The sequence below is a fragment of the Panthera uncia genome (assembly GCF_023721935.1).
Source record: "Panthera uncia isolate 11264 chromosome B3 unlocalized genomic scaffold, Puncia_PCG_1.0 HiC_scaffold_1, whole genome shotgun sequence".
Lineage (NCBI taxonomy): Eukaryota > Metazoa > Chordata > Mammalia > Carnivora > Felidae > Panthera > Panthera uncia.
This window is the reverse complement of record NW_026057582.1, coordinates 42509504-42525252: the sequence shown is the minus strand read 5'-3', so window position 1 is coordinate 42525252 and position 15749 is coordinate 42509504. Positions and strand designations below refer to the sequence as shown.

Genomic DNA, 15749 nt, shown 5'->3' with positions numbered 1-15749 from the left:
GGGGGTGGTGCCTGCATAAGATTCTTTCTCCCTCTCCCTCTGCTACTCATGTGCCTGCTCTCTCATAAATACATACATACATATATACATGCATATACACTTAAAGCCTTTAAAAAATAATGATTAAAAGGTTAAATGTCCCCTTTCCACTTAACTTTAAAAACTGATGTTCTTTATAATACTAGGGTAGAGCCAGTGTTGGGAAGGCTGCTTCACAGGAGGTCTGGTGGGAAGGGGACGTGTGTCCAGGCACAACTCCATAGCTAGCTTAACAAGGGTCTGCAAAGCCCACATGTTTCCCACGTTTGTTTTATCCCAATCTCCTCCTGACTCGGGTCTTTAGGGCAATCCAGGTTCGACATAAGGGATGCTTGTACAAGGCTGGGTTATTTTGTTTTGATTCTTGTATTTGTCCCAGGGGAATGGAATAGATGGCAACTTCACTAGGTGGCAAAATGTGAGGCATCACCCTGCGAAGTAGGGAATCCTAGCAGGAAGCAGTTGCAGCAGTTTCAAAGGCAAGGGTTAATATTTTGTTCCTAGCAGTGTTCATTTGCTTTGTGACGCTAGCCCAGTGATTCAACTTTAGACTGTGTGTCTCCAAACTATTAAATGTAACAGACCTGATAATAACAGGAAGGACATTGCTTGTTCCGTGTTTTGATGCGTTTACTCTCGTGTAGTCTATTTCTTTTTTCATGGGAAGCTCTCAGAATTCATGCCAGTTTTCTTTGAAGTTAGAAAGTCCACTCCGTCACTGAAAAGAGTTGTACCGCTGTTGTTGGCAATAGCAAAAAATGCCTGGAGAGAAGTAAACAACTCAACCAGCGGTTCCTTCCCTTCCTTCTTGTTGGTGTCATTCCCTAATGAGTTAGTTCTCAGTCTAGAAGGAGAGAAGAGCCTATGGTGCGGGGGAAGTGGTGAAAAGGATCAACCTTGCATGCAAGAGAGTCAGACCAATGTCATACGAAGTTATGCCAGAAATTGGTAGATTTCCTTTCAATTTCTGAAAAGTCCTTTGGTCTAAATGAAGTTGACATGACATTACCTTGAATTCCAAGTGAAATCAGAAGACTTACTTCTTTTTAGTGAAATTGGGTGTGGTTTTAGGGGGGAAAAAAGGACTGATTTCTAAGCACTAACCGATTCCCTTTTTATAGAAATGATAAATTCCAGAAGCAAAGCAGTCCACTGATTTTTGTTTAATTGCACAGTTTTCTTTCAGATGATAGTGTTCTTTTTTCAAATATATTTATCTTCTTAAAAGATATAAATTAGAATACTTTGAAACAGTACATGTAGAGTGCGTGATGGGAAAAGAATGGTGCAGAAAATAAATTCAGTCTTGTTCAAACTGTAGCCGTATGTTGCTATTTTAATGTTTCTTTATTCTTTTGTTTAGCATTTGTGACCAAAGGACCAACTATGTTATTGATAAATTTGCAAAGAACCTTCTAGCCTCTATGCCTCATGATGCAATTATCTTACTCAGAGGAGATTTGCCAGGGAATTCTCTCCGTTACATGCATTATTGCGAGGGACTGAGGCCAGATATTTCACTAGTGGATCAGGAAGTAAGTATGTGAAAAATATACTGAGAATATAGTAACAGTAATCGCTTTAAAGCAAATATTTTTTAAACTATTTTTTAACAGTGGATGGGTACAGTTTTCATGAAAACTCTTAGATAGAATATACATCATGTTCTTTTGTTTATTTTAACTAATGTATAAGCCATATGAATTGGTTCCTTCTCATCTAAACAGAATGTTTGGGGGCGCCTGGGTGGCTCAGTCGGTTAAGTGTCCAACTTTGGCTCAGATCATGATCTCACCGCTTGTGAGTTTGAGCCCCACATCAGGCTCTGTGCTGACAGCTCAGAGCCTGGAACCTGCTTTGGATTCTGTCTCCCTCTCTCTCTGCCCATCTCCTGCTCACACTCTGTCTCTGTCTCTCTCTCTCAAAAGTAAATAAATATTTAAAAAAACTTTTCTAAACTGAATGTTTTAAGAATTAATGTTTTTCATGGTAGAATCAAATAATATATTTGGCCAACACAGCCATTCAAATTAACACTGCCCACTGGTCCAGAGGTTAAAATATTTTAGGTTGAATATAAAATAAGTTATACTGCAGGTAAGTAAACATTTCATTCTAAGTAGAAATTATTAACCCCAATTCTGCTATAGAATTTTGAGTAAACTTTGTTGGTCTTGTGACAAAAATACGTTTGGAGAGGACTTGTGAAAATTTCCAGGTCTATTAAAACAATCTTCCGGAACTGAAGAAATATATTTAAACTATAAGATTTCTAATTTAAACCATAAATACCTAAAAGGGAACAAATCTATCTCTGGTGTTTTTAGAGCAGTCATCAGGGAAAGAGAATTCCTAATCTTTATACTAATCTTAATACTATGATTAGTTTGATTGAGCAAATTAGTAGGCACAATACTTAATAAATTTTGTTGAGTTAATGAATAATTGGAATTTTTTGGAGAAAACTGGATAAACAGATTTGCAAATATGGGGAAACTTGCAAATTACACATTTTTTTGTAAGCAGTTTGCTTTTATATCAGGTACACAAATTGATTAATTTGATCTTCAACCTAGCTTCTGACAAAAGCGAGGTTATTAGTTGATAATGTGGTATCCCACCATGATTTTAAAATACTGTGTAGGACGGCAGTCACTATCGTTGAAAAGCGTGGATTTCAAAGTTAATTAGACCTAAATTCAAGTCCTCATTCTGTCACTTCCAGGATGTGTGACATGGGGCTAATGATTTTTCCTCTCAGAGCTTCTGTCTCCTGATCTATAAAATGGAAATGATCATCATTTAAGTTAGGATGCTTTTGAATGCAAGAAACAAAAATACCTAAGAGTAGCTTAAACCATAGAGTGTTTAATCTCCCGTAAGAAGTAGTCTGAAGATAGGAGGTTTTAGGATGGATAATACAAGCAGTTCAAGTGATGTCAGTGTTCCAGGCCCACTTTTCTACATCCATCTTGAACTGATGAATGTCCAGTTCCAAGCATCACATCCTAAAAGGAAGCAAAGTGCCTCTCCTCCTCTCTCCTCTCCTCCTCTTTCTCTTTCTCTCTCTCTCCCCCGTCCCCTGCCCCCCACCAACCTCCTATCTCTCTTCCCCTCTCTGTTGAGAGTAACATGTGCCCCAGAAGCCCCTAGCAGACCACCCCGAGGGCCCCCCTCTAATCAGTATTGGGTCATATGCTAATTCCTAAACTCCTTGCTGGCAGAAGGGAAAGACTAGACCCAAGGATGGAGCTGCCCTGGACTACCAGGTCAAAGTCAGGATTGTGTCAGTGAGGAAGAAGAGGGTATTAGCTGTTGAGTAGGCACCCAGCAGTGTCTAATGTGATTACTATGCAATAAGGTTACTATGAGAATTAAATGAGAAATGTTAAGGTTGTAGCATATAGAAGGTGTTGAATTAATGTTAATATCCCTAAGAACTGAAACTATTGGGTCATAAAATCTAATTCAATAAGTATGTTTGAGTATTTACAATGTACACCTAGATTAAAATTAATTTGTCATCTCTAGTTAAATTACTTGTATAAAGCAAGTAACACATAAGCATAATTGCTCAAAAGGTGATGTCTAAACGATAACAAAGCTTTGAAGGTGTAAATGGGAGTCTTTTCTTTAAAAAAAAAAAGTAAATCTGTACATATGAAAGTATAGATAAGGATATACTAAGTATAGAATTAAGAAATAATGATTTTTCCTGATATTTATGATTTATTTTAATCAAAAGGCCATGTGAGAATGTACAATTTGGACATACTGATACATTCAGATAATTTTTCCCTTTGAGGTCTAGATTGTCATACGTTGAGCTTCTCAAGGGCAGGGATTTTATCTTCTTCATTGTAGGTGGGCAGTACTTGTTTCTGGAGTAAATGGATGAACAAAAGAGTCGAGTAATGGCACATCTCTGTATCTTGCCCAGGTTGTCTAGCCTGGCCACCAAAGACCTTCCAACTTCAGCAAACATAATCTGAGAACCATTCAATGCCAGGCACTGTGCTAGGTGCAGAGGCACAAAGATGAAAACATACAGTCCCTTCCCTCGAGAAGCTCACAGTCTAGTGAGTAGTGTAAGAGCTGTGACAGAGGTAGGTACAAGGTGCTATAGGAGCCTATCATTCTGCGGTGGAACCTGGGGAGGGCATCATGGATGAAGTGATACTTAAGCTTGGTCTGCAAGTTGGGCACACATTCTCTAGGTGTGAGACGGGGGAAGGTCATTCTGGCCAGTGCGTCCGTCAAGTGCATGCAGGTAAGATCAAACTAAGTGCTTAGGTTACCAATAGTAGGCGCAGCTTAAGAAATGAAATCCAAGGTTAAAGTCATTTAGAGGAGTAGTCAGTGGCGAATACCTCGGTTGTGCTTGTTCATATTTTTCAATCATGTTAATATTTAATGAGTATAATATCCACATTTTAGAACTTTTTCATTGTACTTGGTCAACTTGATTCTTTTTTAAGAAGTATATCAAAAATATGACATCACTTATTATTTTTCTGATAGATGATGACTTATGAGTGGTATTTACCCAAGATGGCAAAGCACTTACCAGGTGTCAGCTTTCCTGGAAACCGGTGGAATCCTGTGGAAGGAATGTTACCTAGTGGAATGGTCACATTTAATCTTTATCATTTTCTTGAAATAAATAAACAGTAAGCATTCTTTTCATATAATAGCTTTTCTAGAATCTTAAGCTTTTCTAAAATTGTTTATGTAGCAGCTGTGCCTCATCCAAAAGACCAATTTTCTACACCTATTTCCCTGTCACCGGTGAGATTATCTTTGTAATTAAATTGAATATCTGTGCATAAATGAGGCCAGGCAGAAATAAATGTTATTGTTCTGGGTAAAGGAAAAATAAAGACAGATTAACAAGAATAGCAAATAAGATCTTAGTATAATTCAGAGAAATTGGAGATGTGCCTGTCTACTTGAAATCATTGCAGGTGGATCTCAAGCAATTATAGTTTCCCCCGATCAACACCATGGCCCCCTTTTAAGTGTAAAGCAAATTTTTTCCAGGAATAATCACTATATAAAAATAGCTTAAGGATTTTTCTAATAAAGGATAAGGCATTTTTGTAAATAAGAAAAACACCTACAGTTATGCTGGCTGAGATAACATATGAGAACTGTGAATTCTAGACTTAAGAACGTAAAATTATTCATAGTTAAGGTCAAGAATAAATAATTCCTTCAGTGGTAGAGTGTTGAACATTTTTCCTATCCATGAAATGCTTGAGATTGTCCAGAGTGTGAAGAAGAAGACGTATTTCATAATTTCTATTCTCTTACAAAGGGGATTTAAGAAATTCTTTCTAAATTCCCAAGTTAAATTATCCCTTACTAAGAATTTGATAACATGGTACTTTTGGTGTTCAGAACCTGAAGTTTACTGTGGCTAATGAAGTGATAAGTAATGAGTATAAATGTTCTGTGAGAGTAATTTTAATTGTTCTATTTTTGAATAAGATATTAAGAGCCATTAACATCCCTAAATGGACATTTTTTTGGTTAATTTTATTTAATTCAACCCCACAAACATTATTGAATCTACTATGCTCCAGCCTATGTTAGGCCTTGGCAATAAAGTGAGACTCAGTTCCAAGTTTAAGTAGACCACAATCTTGTTGTATATACACATAGATATGAGTATAACTGGCTGTAATATAATGGGGTAAGCTCTCTACTATGCTAGCTGAGCTTTGTGAAGTGTGAGACCCAGTCAATGTTCAATATGTGTTTACTGAGGATGATTTAACTGGGAGCATGGGTGAAGAAGCAATTAATTCTGCCTGGAGGCATTCATTCAGCATTTATTTAATAAATAATTGACTGTCCAAAATGACCCAACAACTATATAAGCTACAGATGCGTGGGCATGACCCCTGCTGTTGCAGTCTTTTGGAGAGGGTTTCAGGTGGTGCTGTAAATATGAAGCAGATAAATTACATTGTCATCTGGTAAGCATGAAAGTGTCAGTATGGACAAAATGTTGGAGATTTAAAGACTAAGTAGGAATTTGCCAAGTGGGTAGGAGAAGGCCAATTCAAGGGAAGTGCATGTGCAAAGTCATGGGAAGGGCCTGCTGAGCCCTGGGGAAACTGGGAGTGGTCCAGTAAGCTTGGGGCACGGGCTTAAAGGGCTAGGTGAAGAGATGAGTGGGGAGGCACGGGGAGGCCCAGATTGTGAAAGCCATTACCCCATTGGCCATTGGCATGAATGAGGCATGTCCCTGTTACAGAAATACTCTATGCTCCATGTGGAAATTCTAAAAAATACAGGCAAATAAATATAAAGAAGATCAATACTATCTGTCTTTAAGATATCCACTGATAACATCTTGGTAAGCTTTTCGGAATTTCATTCATTTTTAACATCAATTATTTACTTCTACAAACACATATACACTCTCACAGACTGCTACAATACTAGCTGAGATAATAGTTTTCTGTTCAGTTTTTTCACCTAATACCATATCATAAGCATTTCCCCATGTACTCAGAAAAATGCTTTTATTACCATCATTTCTTGACTGTTTAATATTCTCATGTAGATGCATGATAACAAATATTCTATTTTTGGACATTTTTGTGAAGTCTAGAAGACTTTGACTATTATAATATAGCATGGTGATAAACTTTCTGGCCCATAAATTTTTGTTAATATTTTTGATTAACCAAGGCCTCAAGATAAATATTGCTTATTGGTATCAGTTTTTAAAATAAAATTTTGGGGGCGTCTGGGTGGCTCAGTCAGTTGAGCATCCGACTTCGGCTCAGGTCATGATCTCGCAGTCTGTGACTTCGACCCCGCGTTGGGCTCTGTGCTGACAGCTCAGAGCCTGGAGCCTGCTTCGGATTCTGTGTCTCCCTGTCTCTCTCTGCCCCTCCCCTGCTCATGCTCTGTCTCTCTCTCTCTCTGTCAAAAATAAATAAACATTAAAAAAATTTTTTTAAATAAAATTTTTAGTTTATTGTTAGACTTGTTCATTATAGAATAGAATAGAATCCGACGTGGGGCTCGAACTCGCAAACTGTGAGGTCATGACCTGAGCCGAAGTCGGACGCCCAACTGACTGAGTCACCCAAGCACCCCAAGAAAAAAATTTTTTAACTAGAAAAAATATGGTTCTATTACACATATACAAATAAATCAAAAATTTTACCAAGTTGAAAGCATAATGTGGAAGAATCCTGTCTTTCCATTGAATATCATAAAACCATTTTTTAATGTTTTTACAAACTATTCTTAGTAGGTACATGTACTATATTTTAATAATAAGAGGGGAAAGGAACTATGAGTAGATAGTTAATAGAATATCTTAATGTTTAACTATCATAAAATTATATACTACAACAAATGACTTTGTGTATATAGTTTTCTTTGGAGGGGATAGAAGTTTGAATTCTTAGAATAGATTCTCAGAAGTGAAATTACTAAGTCAAAGTACATGAACAATCGTAAGGCACTTGATAGAGATTTTTTTCCCCAAAGCATTGAGCCATCAGCATCACATGAAAGCTTTCTAAATGGGCACTTTTTAAAAGGAACAAAGCTAATATTATTGAACACTTACTATTTTATTTTTAAGATGCAGTGATATTTTTTTATGTATAGTTCTATGAATTTTAACACATGTATACATTTATATAACTCCCACAACAATTAGGATACAGAACAGATCCATGTGGGATACATGGATAACCCCCACAATAATCAGGATAGAGAACAGTTCCTTTTCGTTGCTGAGTAGTATTCCATTCTATAGATGTTCCTGTTTGTTTATCAGTTCACCTGTTGAAGGACATTTGGGTTGTCAGGTTGGGGACTGAGCTGCTGTAAACATTCATGTACAGGTTTGTGTGTGAACATGAGTGGGATGATTGGATTGTTTGTTTTCTTAACTATTGAGTTAAGAATTCTTTCTGTATGGTAGGTACAAATCTTCAGCAAATATGTGATTCATACATTTTGTAACTTGACTTTTATTCTTTTTTGAAGTGGCTTTTGCAGATAAATTCTTTATTTTGATGACATCCAATTATCATTTTTTTTCTTTTATGGATCATACTCTTTGGTGTCGTATCCAAGAGCTCTTTGCCCAGTGGCAGGTCACAAAGATTTTCACGTGTTTTCTTCTAGGAGTTTAATAGTTTTATCTTTTACATTTCATATCAGTGATCCACTTTGAGTTACTTTTTGTAAGGGGGCAAGGGATTAAGACAAGGTTCTTGGGGATTCTTTGTTGTTGTTTTGTTTTTGTGTATAAATGTCAAGTTGTCCTAATATTTGTTGAAAACATCCTTTCTTCATTAAATGGCATTTTCATCTTTGTATCTACAAAAGAAAAAAACTCTTCTGGGTTTTCGATTGGGTTTTAATTTGAGTAGTGTTTTCATGTTATATCTTTTTTATTCTTTTGTTCTTAACCACCCATATCATAGTTAAAGTGGGTTTCTTATAGACAGCATATATCTGGGTCTTGTTTTATTTTCCATTCTGACAATGTCTATCTTTTCATTGGTGTATTTAGACCATTTGCATTTCATGAAAATATTGACATATTTAGATGTATGTCTACCATTTCATTATTTGCTCTCAGTTTGTTCCCTCTGTTTCTCAGTCCACTGCTTCCCTTTTCCTGTCATATTTTGGAAATTTTGATTTTTTTAGTATTCCATTTTAAATTATTGAGTTGTTTGCTATGTCTCTTGGTAAATTTTTTTTTTAACAGTTGATCTTGAGAATCACAGTATACATACTTAACTTTTCACAGTCTACTTAGGATTAATATTTTGCTACTTCGAGTGGCATATAGAAAACTTACTGCCATATAAGTCCCTTTAACCTCCTCACTTTTGTGTTATCATATATATTAATTATACCAGATACTTGATAATTTTTGTTTTCACCTGTCATACATATATTTTTTAATTTAAGAGAAAAAATAATTTAAGGTATTTATCATATCTGTTGCCCTTCTTTTGATCCCAGGATATCATCCTCATTGTTCTCTGTGTGAAATGTGTCGTTTTTCTGTGGCTGCCTTCAAGATTGTGTCTTTGGTTTTTAGCAGTTTGGTCATGGTGTATCTGAGCATGGATTTCTTTAAGTCTAATCTGTTTGGGGTTCGCTGAGCTGCTTAAATCTGTAAGATTGTGTCTTTCACAAAATTTGGGAGCTTTTTTGACATTATTTCTTTAAATACTTTTTCTGCTTCACATTTTTTCTCTTCTCCACCTGGGATTCTGATGACATGAGCATTAGACCTTTTGGTACTGTCCCACAGGTGCATGAGACTGTACTTTTTTTTTTTTCAGTCTTTTTGCTTGTGGTTTAAATCGTCTCATTTCTCTTGATCTGTCATCAGTTTACTGTCTGCTTCTCTCTCTCTCTTCCTCCCTCTCTCTCTCTCTCTCCAGACTTACATTAAGCCCATCTAATGAATTTTTAATTTCCATCATATTTTTCAGGTCTGTAATTTCTACTTGGTTCCTTTTTATATCTTCTGTTTCTTTGTTGAGATTTTCTATTTTTCTATTCATTTCAAGAGTATTTGCCTTTACTTCTTGGGGCATTGTTATAATAGATATTTTAAAGTCTTTGGCAATTCTAACATCTGTACCATTTTGGAATTCACATCTGTTGATTATATTTTCCCTTGTGAATTGAGATTTTCCTGCTTCTTTATAAGCCAAATCATTTTTGGATTATATCCTGGACATTTTGGATATTTGGGCCTTATTTAAATCCTAACGAGAATGTTGATTTGTTTGTTGGTGTAGCAGGCTGTCAGCCAGGTAAATCTCAGGCTGCAAATTCTGACCTGCCTTCTGTGTCCTGTAGTTCCAATATTGGTTCTGTTTTCAAAGCATTTGCAGTGCGATCTGAATCAATCCCTGTGTGCTGCCCATTACTCAGTCTGGGACTTGGGTGGCCATCTGTCCAGTGACTCATTTCTCAGAGTCTATTTAGGGTCAGATCCATGCATGCTGAGCTCAGAGATATGCCAGGAGTTCCTACACAACTTCATGGGATTGCTCTCTTGACCTCCCTCCTTTCTGTCTTCACTCTTGCCCTTTTCCTTCTTTGGAGCCTTCTTTCCTGGTTGTCTGGCCAGAAAGCTGGAGCTTTAATTTCCCTCACCTGCCACGCAAATCCTGTGACTGTGTCTGTGTCTGGAGCCAGGCTGCCAGAGGCCGCACAGAGGTAAAGAGCAGTGAGGATTTGCTCCTGGCTCTTGCAGCCACAGCTCCTCTGATTAGAGAGGTGTTCCTTTCCTTCAGAACTGTAGGAACCTGCTGGTTGCCCCTGCCGTCACTGGGCTGTTGCCTCTGTTGCTGGCACAGTACTTCCTGGTGCCTGGGGAAGGAGAGGAGGGGAGATCCAGGGGATTTCCTCTACTCTCCCCAACCTTCCCTTTCCTCCTTCTTGGGCTTGAAAACAGGGGCTTTTCTTGGAGCTCTTTTTGTCCTCACTTGGCATTAGGCTTCCCTTAAGTCCAGGCTAGGCAATATCAGCAGCGGGGAAATGGTAAACTCCCCACAGGTTTGGTAGAACTCAGAATTCCGGTGTCTTTCCCCGTGCTTGTTTCTGCCATTTACTCTTCAGAGTCCTCAGATTCCAGGCGTGCTGTCCAAGAAGTCTAGTATGCAGTGGGGGAGACAGAGTAGAGCGTGCTTCCTCCATCTTCCCCAAAACCGGAACTCTTATTCTGTTTTAAAACCGCACTTTGGTATCAGATCCCCACTTAATCTTAAACAGCTCTGAGAGGGTTTGCCCATTTCACAGCTGAGGAGACTAGACACAGGTAGTTAAGTAATTTCCTCCAAATCACAGAGGTCAGAGATGGTGGGAAAAAACCTAAAATCTAAGCCGGAAGTATCTTGTTTCAAAGTTGATGGCGTCTTTTATTACTTTCAAGTAATTTCTTCTAATATACGTCTTTTTTCCTATTTCATAATAGCTACCCAGTCACACACCACAAATCGGAACAGAACTATTCGATTATAGTGAGTTTAAACCAACCTTTTTAAACCGTTTCTATTCCTAATTTTTGCAGGATTTGAAGCTTTTTATAGTTTATTCAATCTAACTGATTTTAGTCAGCAAATATTGTGGATTAGCTAAGCATCCTGCTATGTGTGCTTTAGAGTTAATTCAGAGATAGAGAGCCTATCCTCAGGATGCTTCTGGGCTACTTGGGGAGATTTGTGAATGCAAACAATAAGTACAATACAGTAACAATAAAAGAGAAGAAGAAAGTGCAATGGGAATTTGAGGAAGGAGAAACCACTTCTAAGCAGGGAAACAAATGAAGACTTATATTTCCACCTGTAAAATGAAAAAAGAAAGGTGTCAAATAATATTTAAGTTTACATGTGAAACAGGACCACAGAAGCTTTCTTTCATTATAATAATGCTTGTCCCCAAATGATTTCTTATGTTTTGAGCAGGTAGGTTTTATTATTTATGTCTGTTAACTTCTTCCCAGCTCTCCCCAAACAGCTTTTTTTGCACTAATATAAATTCTAAACGGTCTATTTGGGAAAGATTTAAATAAACCGAAAGGTTTACCAATTGTTTATTGCTAACCAAGGTTCAAGGAGTCAAAAATGACCCTTTATGAGTTGTATTTATTAACATTTAGAACTTTGAGTTAAAAATATTTTCTTTTCTGTTTTCAATAGGAAAAAAACATTTGTTTGCATAGGAATTCATGAAGGTGACCCAACCTGGAAAAAGAACTATTCACTTTGGCCTTGGGGTTCTTGTGACAAATTAGTTCCTTCAGAGATTGTATTCAACCCTGAGGAATGGATTAAACTCACAAGAAATATCTATAACTGGACCGAAGAATATGGAAGGTAGGAACAGCAGTTCTGTTTTTCATCAGAGTATGGCAGTTTTGTGTGCTTAAAAAACTAAATTTTGAGATGCCTATGAATAGTTTTGATTTTTTTTTAATTAGTTATTAGTATTATTTGCTGCCCACATGAATTGTAACAGAGAACATGTATTTCTTGTTCTCATGTTTGGAGAACAGTAGGGAGATGGGAGGGGAAGGGGGGGCTGCGGTTGAGTGGGCACCACAACAGGTTGGTGCCCTGCACCTTCCGCTTCCAGCTCTTGTGACGCCATATTGTCCACCATCCTCTGTCTCGCACCCTAAAGGTGGAAGAGATCCATCAACTGCAGTAGAGCTTTAGAAGGTACTCTGTTTCCCGTGAGAGTTTTATGTGCATGAACTTGCCATATTTTCTTCTCTTCAGGAGTAGCACATAACTTGTCTATAGGGGAGACTGGCCCTTGAGTAACTTTTTCCTACTCACTAGGAAAAAGTCATTATCCTGGTTATGTTGTTTGTCATTAATCCTGGTTATGCTGTTTGTGGGTGTGATCAGTCTTCCTTGAAGCATCTGTATAGAGCTGACTCTCACCCATATGGAAATTGAGTCACCATCTCTAGAAATGTGCTTCTCTTGCCTATTTCTTAAGTTATGAATTACTTAAAGATTAGATAATTATTGCTTATAGGGGCGCCTGGGTGGCTCAGTCAGTTAAGCGTCCGACTTCAGCTCAGGTCATGATCTCACGGTCTGTGAGTTCGAGCCCCGCGTCGGGCTCTGTGCTGACAGCTCAAAGCCTGGAGCCTGCTTCGGATTCTGTGTCTCCCTCTCTCTCTGACCCTCCCCCGTTCATGCTCTGTCTCTCTCTGTCTCAAAACTAAATAAACATTAAAAAAAAAATTATTGCTTATAATTCAAGGACAGGCGAGATCATATGAAAAATGCTACAAAGGTTTTTTGAATCAATATGTGCAAACAGTCCACAGTGCACCAACCAGAGATGATAAGTAGGTTTATATCAAAGCACTCCATAGGGGCGCCTGGGTGGCTCAGTCAGTTAAGTGTCCAACTCTTGATTTCAGCTCAGGTCATGATCTCATGGTTCGTGAGTTCGAGCCCCATGGTGGGCTTCACGCTGACAATAGGGAGCCTGCATGGGAGTCTCTCCCTCTCCCCCTCTCTGACCTTCCCCCCGCTCTTACTTGCTCACTCTCTCTCAAAATAAATAAATAAACTTACATATGTATATTAAAAAAAAAGCACTCCATGACCATTGTGAGAAGTTAGAAAATAATCTATTCTGGGCACCTGGCTGGCTCAATCAGTAGAGTGTGCTGTTCTTGATCTTGGGGTTGTGCGTTCGGGCCCCACCTTAGGCATAGAGCTTACTTTAAAAAAAAGAAAGAAAATAACCTTTTCTGCAAACAGTGACCATAGTACAAATACAGGACACCACTCGTTATTTCCATTCCATCAAAATAGACACATAATAAGAAATTTAATTAAGAGAAGTCAAAATCCAGCAGATGGTTTAGCCATTGTTCTTTGAGCAGCGTCCTGGCTCCAGCAGTGATTTTTATCAAAGCCAGGAGTCCCCTCTCTCAAGCTTATCCCCTAGCTTCACAGCTATTTGGCTCTTAGCTGTGTCCATAGAGTGACCGAGGCCTCACCCCTGCCCTGTTGCCCATCGTGCAGTTCTTGGGAACAGCTGGTTCCTCAGATGCCTCCAGCCTCTTCCCACTAATCCTTCGTTTGCTCCCATGAGGCACCAGGGCTCATTATGCAGATTAAGAATACATTTACCAAAATTTCAAATTCCTAAGGATCAGACTTTTCTAGGATAAGTTTATTATTTCCGTCCCTATCAGTACTTCAAGATCCAACCTATTTTATTGCCTTGTAAGATTATAAAACAAGGATTCCATACCTGCCTGTAGCAATAAATGTAGCTTGCAGAAAACTCTCACTGCTTTCTTGTAACTGCAGGTTTGACCCATCTTCTTGGGAATCTGTGGCCAACGAAGAGATGTGGCAAGCAAGGTGACTATCCTACACTTACGTGTTTGTGGTCTGTTTTTCATATGGTGGGGAAGCAGCCAGTAGGGTAGGGGGTCAGTGGTATGATAAAAATAACATTTATGAGCAGTCCTTTTGTTTGAGGCGTTGTGCTAATCATTGTACATTAATTATCCCATTTCATCCTCACGACAACCTATGAAGAAGTTACTTTTATCCCCATCTTATAAAAGAAACACACTGGAGGTAGAGAGGTTACTGGCCAATGCCAGATTGCTGCAAGTGATGGGAGTATGAAACTCACATCTCCCTGACTCAGGCACAGCACTGTGCTCCGGTGCTCTCCGCCTCGAGTAAACCAAAGCGAGTGTAATTGTTGAGGGTCAGTTAATACTGCCCTGGATCCGTGTGGAATGTGCTAATTTAATTAAGCACCTGCTGAATACTTCCCAGAGGCCAGACACCATGCCAGGCTTGGAAGCTACACATATGAATACAACACATTTCCTGCCCTCGAGGGGCTCACAGTCTAAGGGAGCAGATTTGAATATCAACGTCCTAGATGCTATACTTTCCTGTTGTGCCTGTATGGAACACGTTGTGGTGATGCTGTTGACTGCCATTATTTTGAAACATTCAAAAATCTCTAACGCTAACAGACTTTGGCCTGGATATTAATATGAAAGTCCTAAGTGGTATACAGAGGGTGATACCAAGTACATAGGAAGTACTTCCTTCACCAAAGGAAGGGTGCCCAATCTGAGCCCGGGACTGTGCTCCACACCGAGGATTGAGTTATGATATAAAGGATTTACATAAGTTTAAAGAGCTTTTAAAAAAAGTGTCCAGAAATACCGCTCCAAAATAGCAATTACAAAAATAGATGTACTGTGGTTTATGCAATAGTGTTTTTTGAAAAGCCAGAAAACAGCATAATTCAAGTTATCAGCTTAGCTATAGGGACAAATACTTGCTTTGAAGAACTGATCAAAGATGCACCGCACCGTATGTTTGTACAACGCTTTACTGTGACTGAATGTAGGAAAGCTGGGGGAGAAATCACCTAAAAGAAGGAAGCAAGTCATTATTCAGTCAGGTATTGATTTAACTGGCGTGCTGAATACAGTTTGGATGAGTGCATGTAGTCAAAGAGTCCAGCTACCTTTGAAGAACTAGTCACACGTGGCCTGAGCCGTGGCGATGGGTCCCTTCAGGGGTGTGCTGACAAACTCAGCAAGTCTCCCCCTTCTTGGCTGCTCCTGCATGACAGTAATGTGCATCTGGAGGAAGAATGAAATGATGTATAATAGCGATGATGAATTTAAGCTTTTTTTCTAAAAGCTTTGGCAAGCAGTGCGGATGCAGCGTGTTGGCAGTGGGGAAAGAAGGAGTTGCTGTTGGTTCAGAATAAACTTCTGTGAATATGGGAGAGGTACAAACCATGCAGTAAAGGGTTTGGTGTGTTCCTTATCAGTGGAAAAATCTGGTCGATGTAGCTGTACGTGTGAAATTTGACATCATGGTTTTAATGAAGATTCCCACCCACCCCCGCACTCCCAGGATGAAAACCCCGTTCTTCATCTTTAACCTGGCAGAAACAGCAAACGTACCTCCAAATGTGAAGGCTCAACTCTACACTCACGCATATAACGTAAGTTCCATTTTTATATATATAAATATATTTGGGAGGAAGGTGGTGGGGATTAGAACGGAGGGAGTGTGTATCCCAGTAGAGTTTTTACTTTTTTGTTTCTAGTTTTATTTGGCTTTTATAAAGCAGTATAAATGGAAAACTACTCGTACATCACAAATAATGTCTAAAGT

At 38.6% G+C, this 15749-nt stretch overlaps 1 protein-coding gene across 5 annotated transcripts in view; it reads left to right on the top strand.

Annotated features, from left to right (window-relative positions):
* Nucleotides 1-15749, top strand: part of TMEM260 (transmembrane protein 260) — a 73510-nt gene that overhangs the window by 45897 nt on the left and 11864 nt on the right. For all 5 annotated transcript variants that reach the window (XM_049611545.1, XM_049611544.1, XM_049611543.1 and 2 more), the window contains exons 11-15: nucleotides 1403-1574; nucleotides 4561-4709; nucleotides 11751-11927; nucleotides 13896-13949; nucleotides 15486-15576. In XM_049611545.1, coding sequence (XP_049467502.1) covers nucleotides 1403-1574; nucleotides 4561-4709; nucleotides 11751-11927; nucleotides 13896-13949; nucleotides 15486-15576 — 643 coding nt within the window. The remainder of the gene's footprint in view (nucleotides 1-1402; nucleotides 1575-4560; nucleotides 4710-11750; nucleotides 11928-13895; nucleotides 13950-15485; nucleotides 15577-15749) is intronic.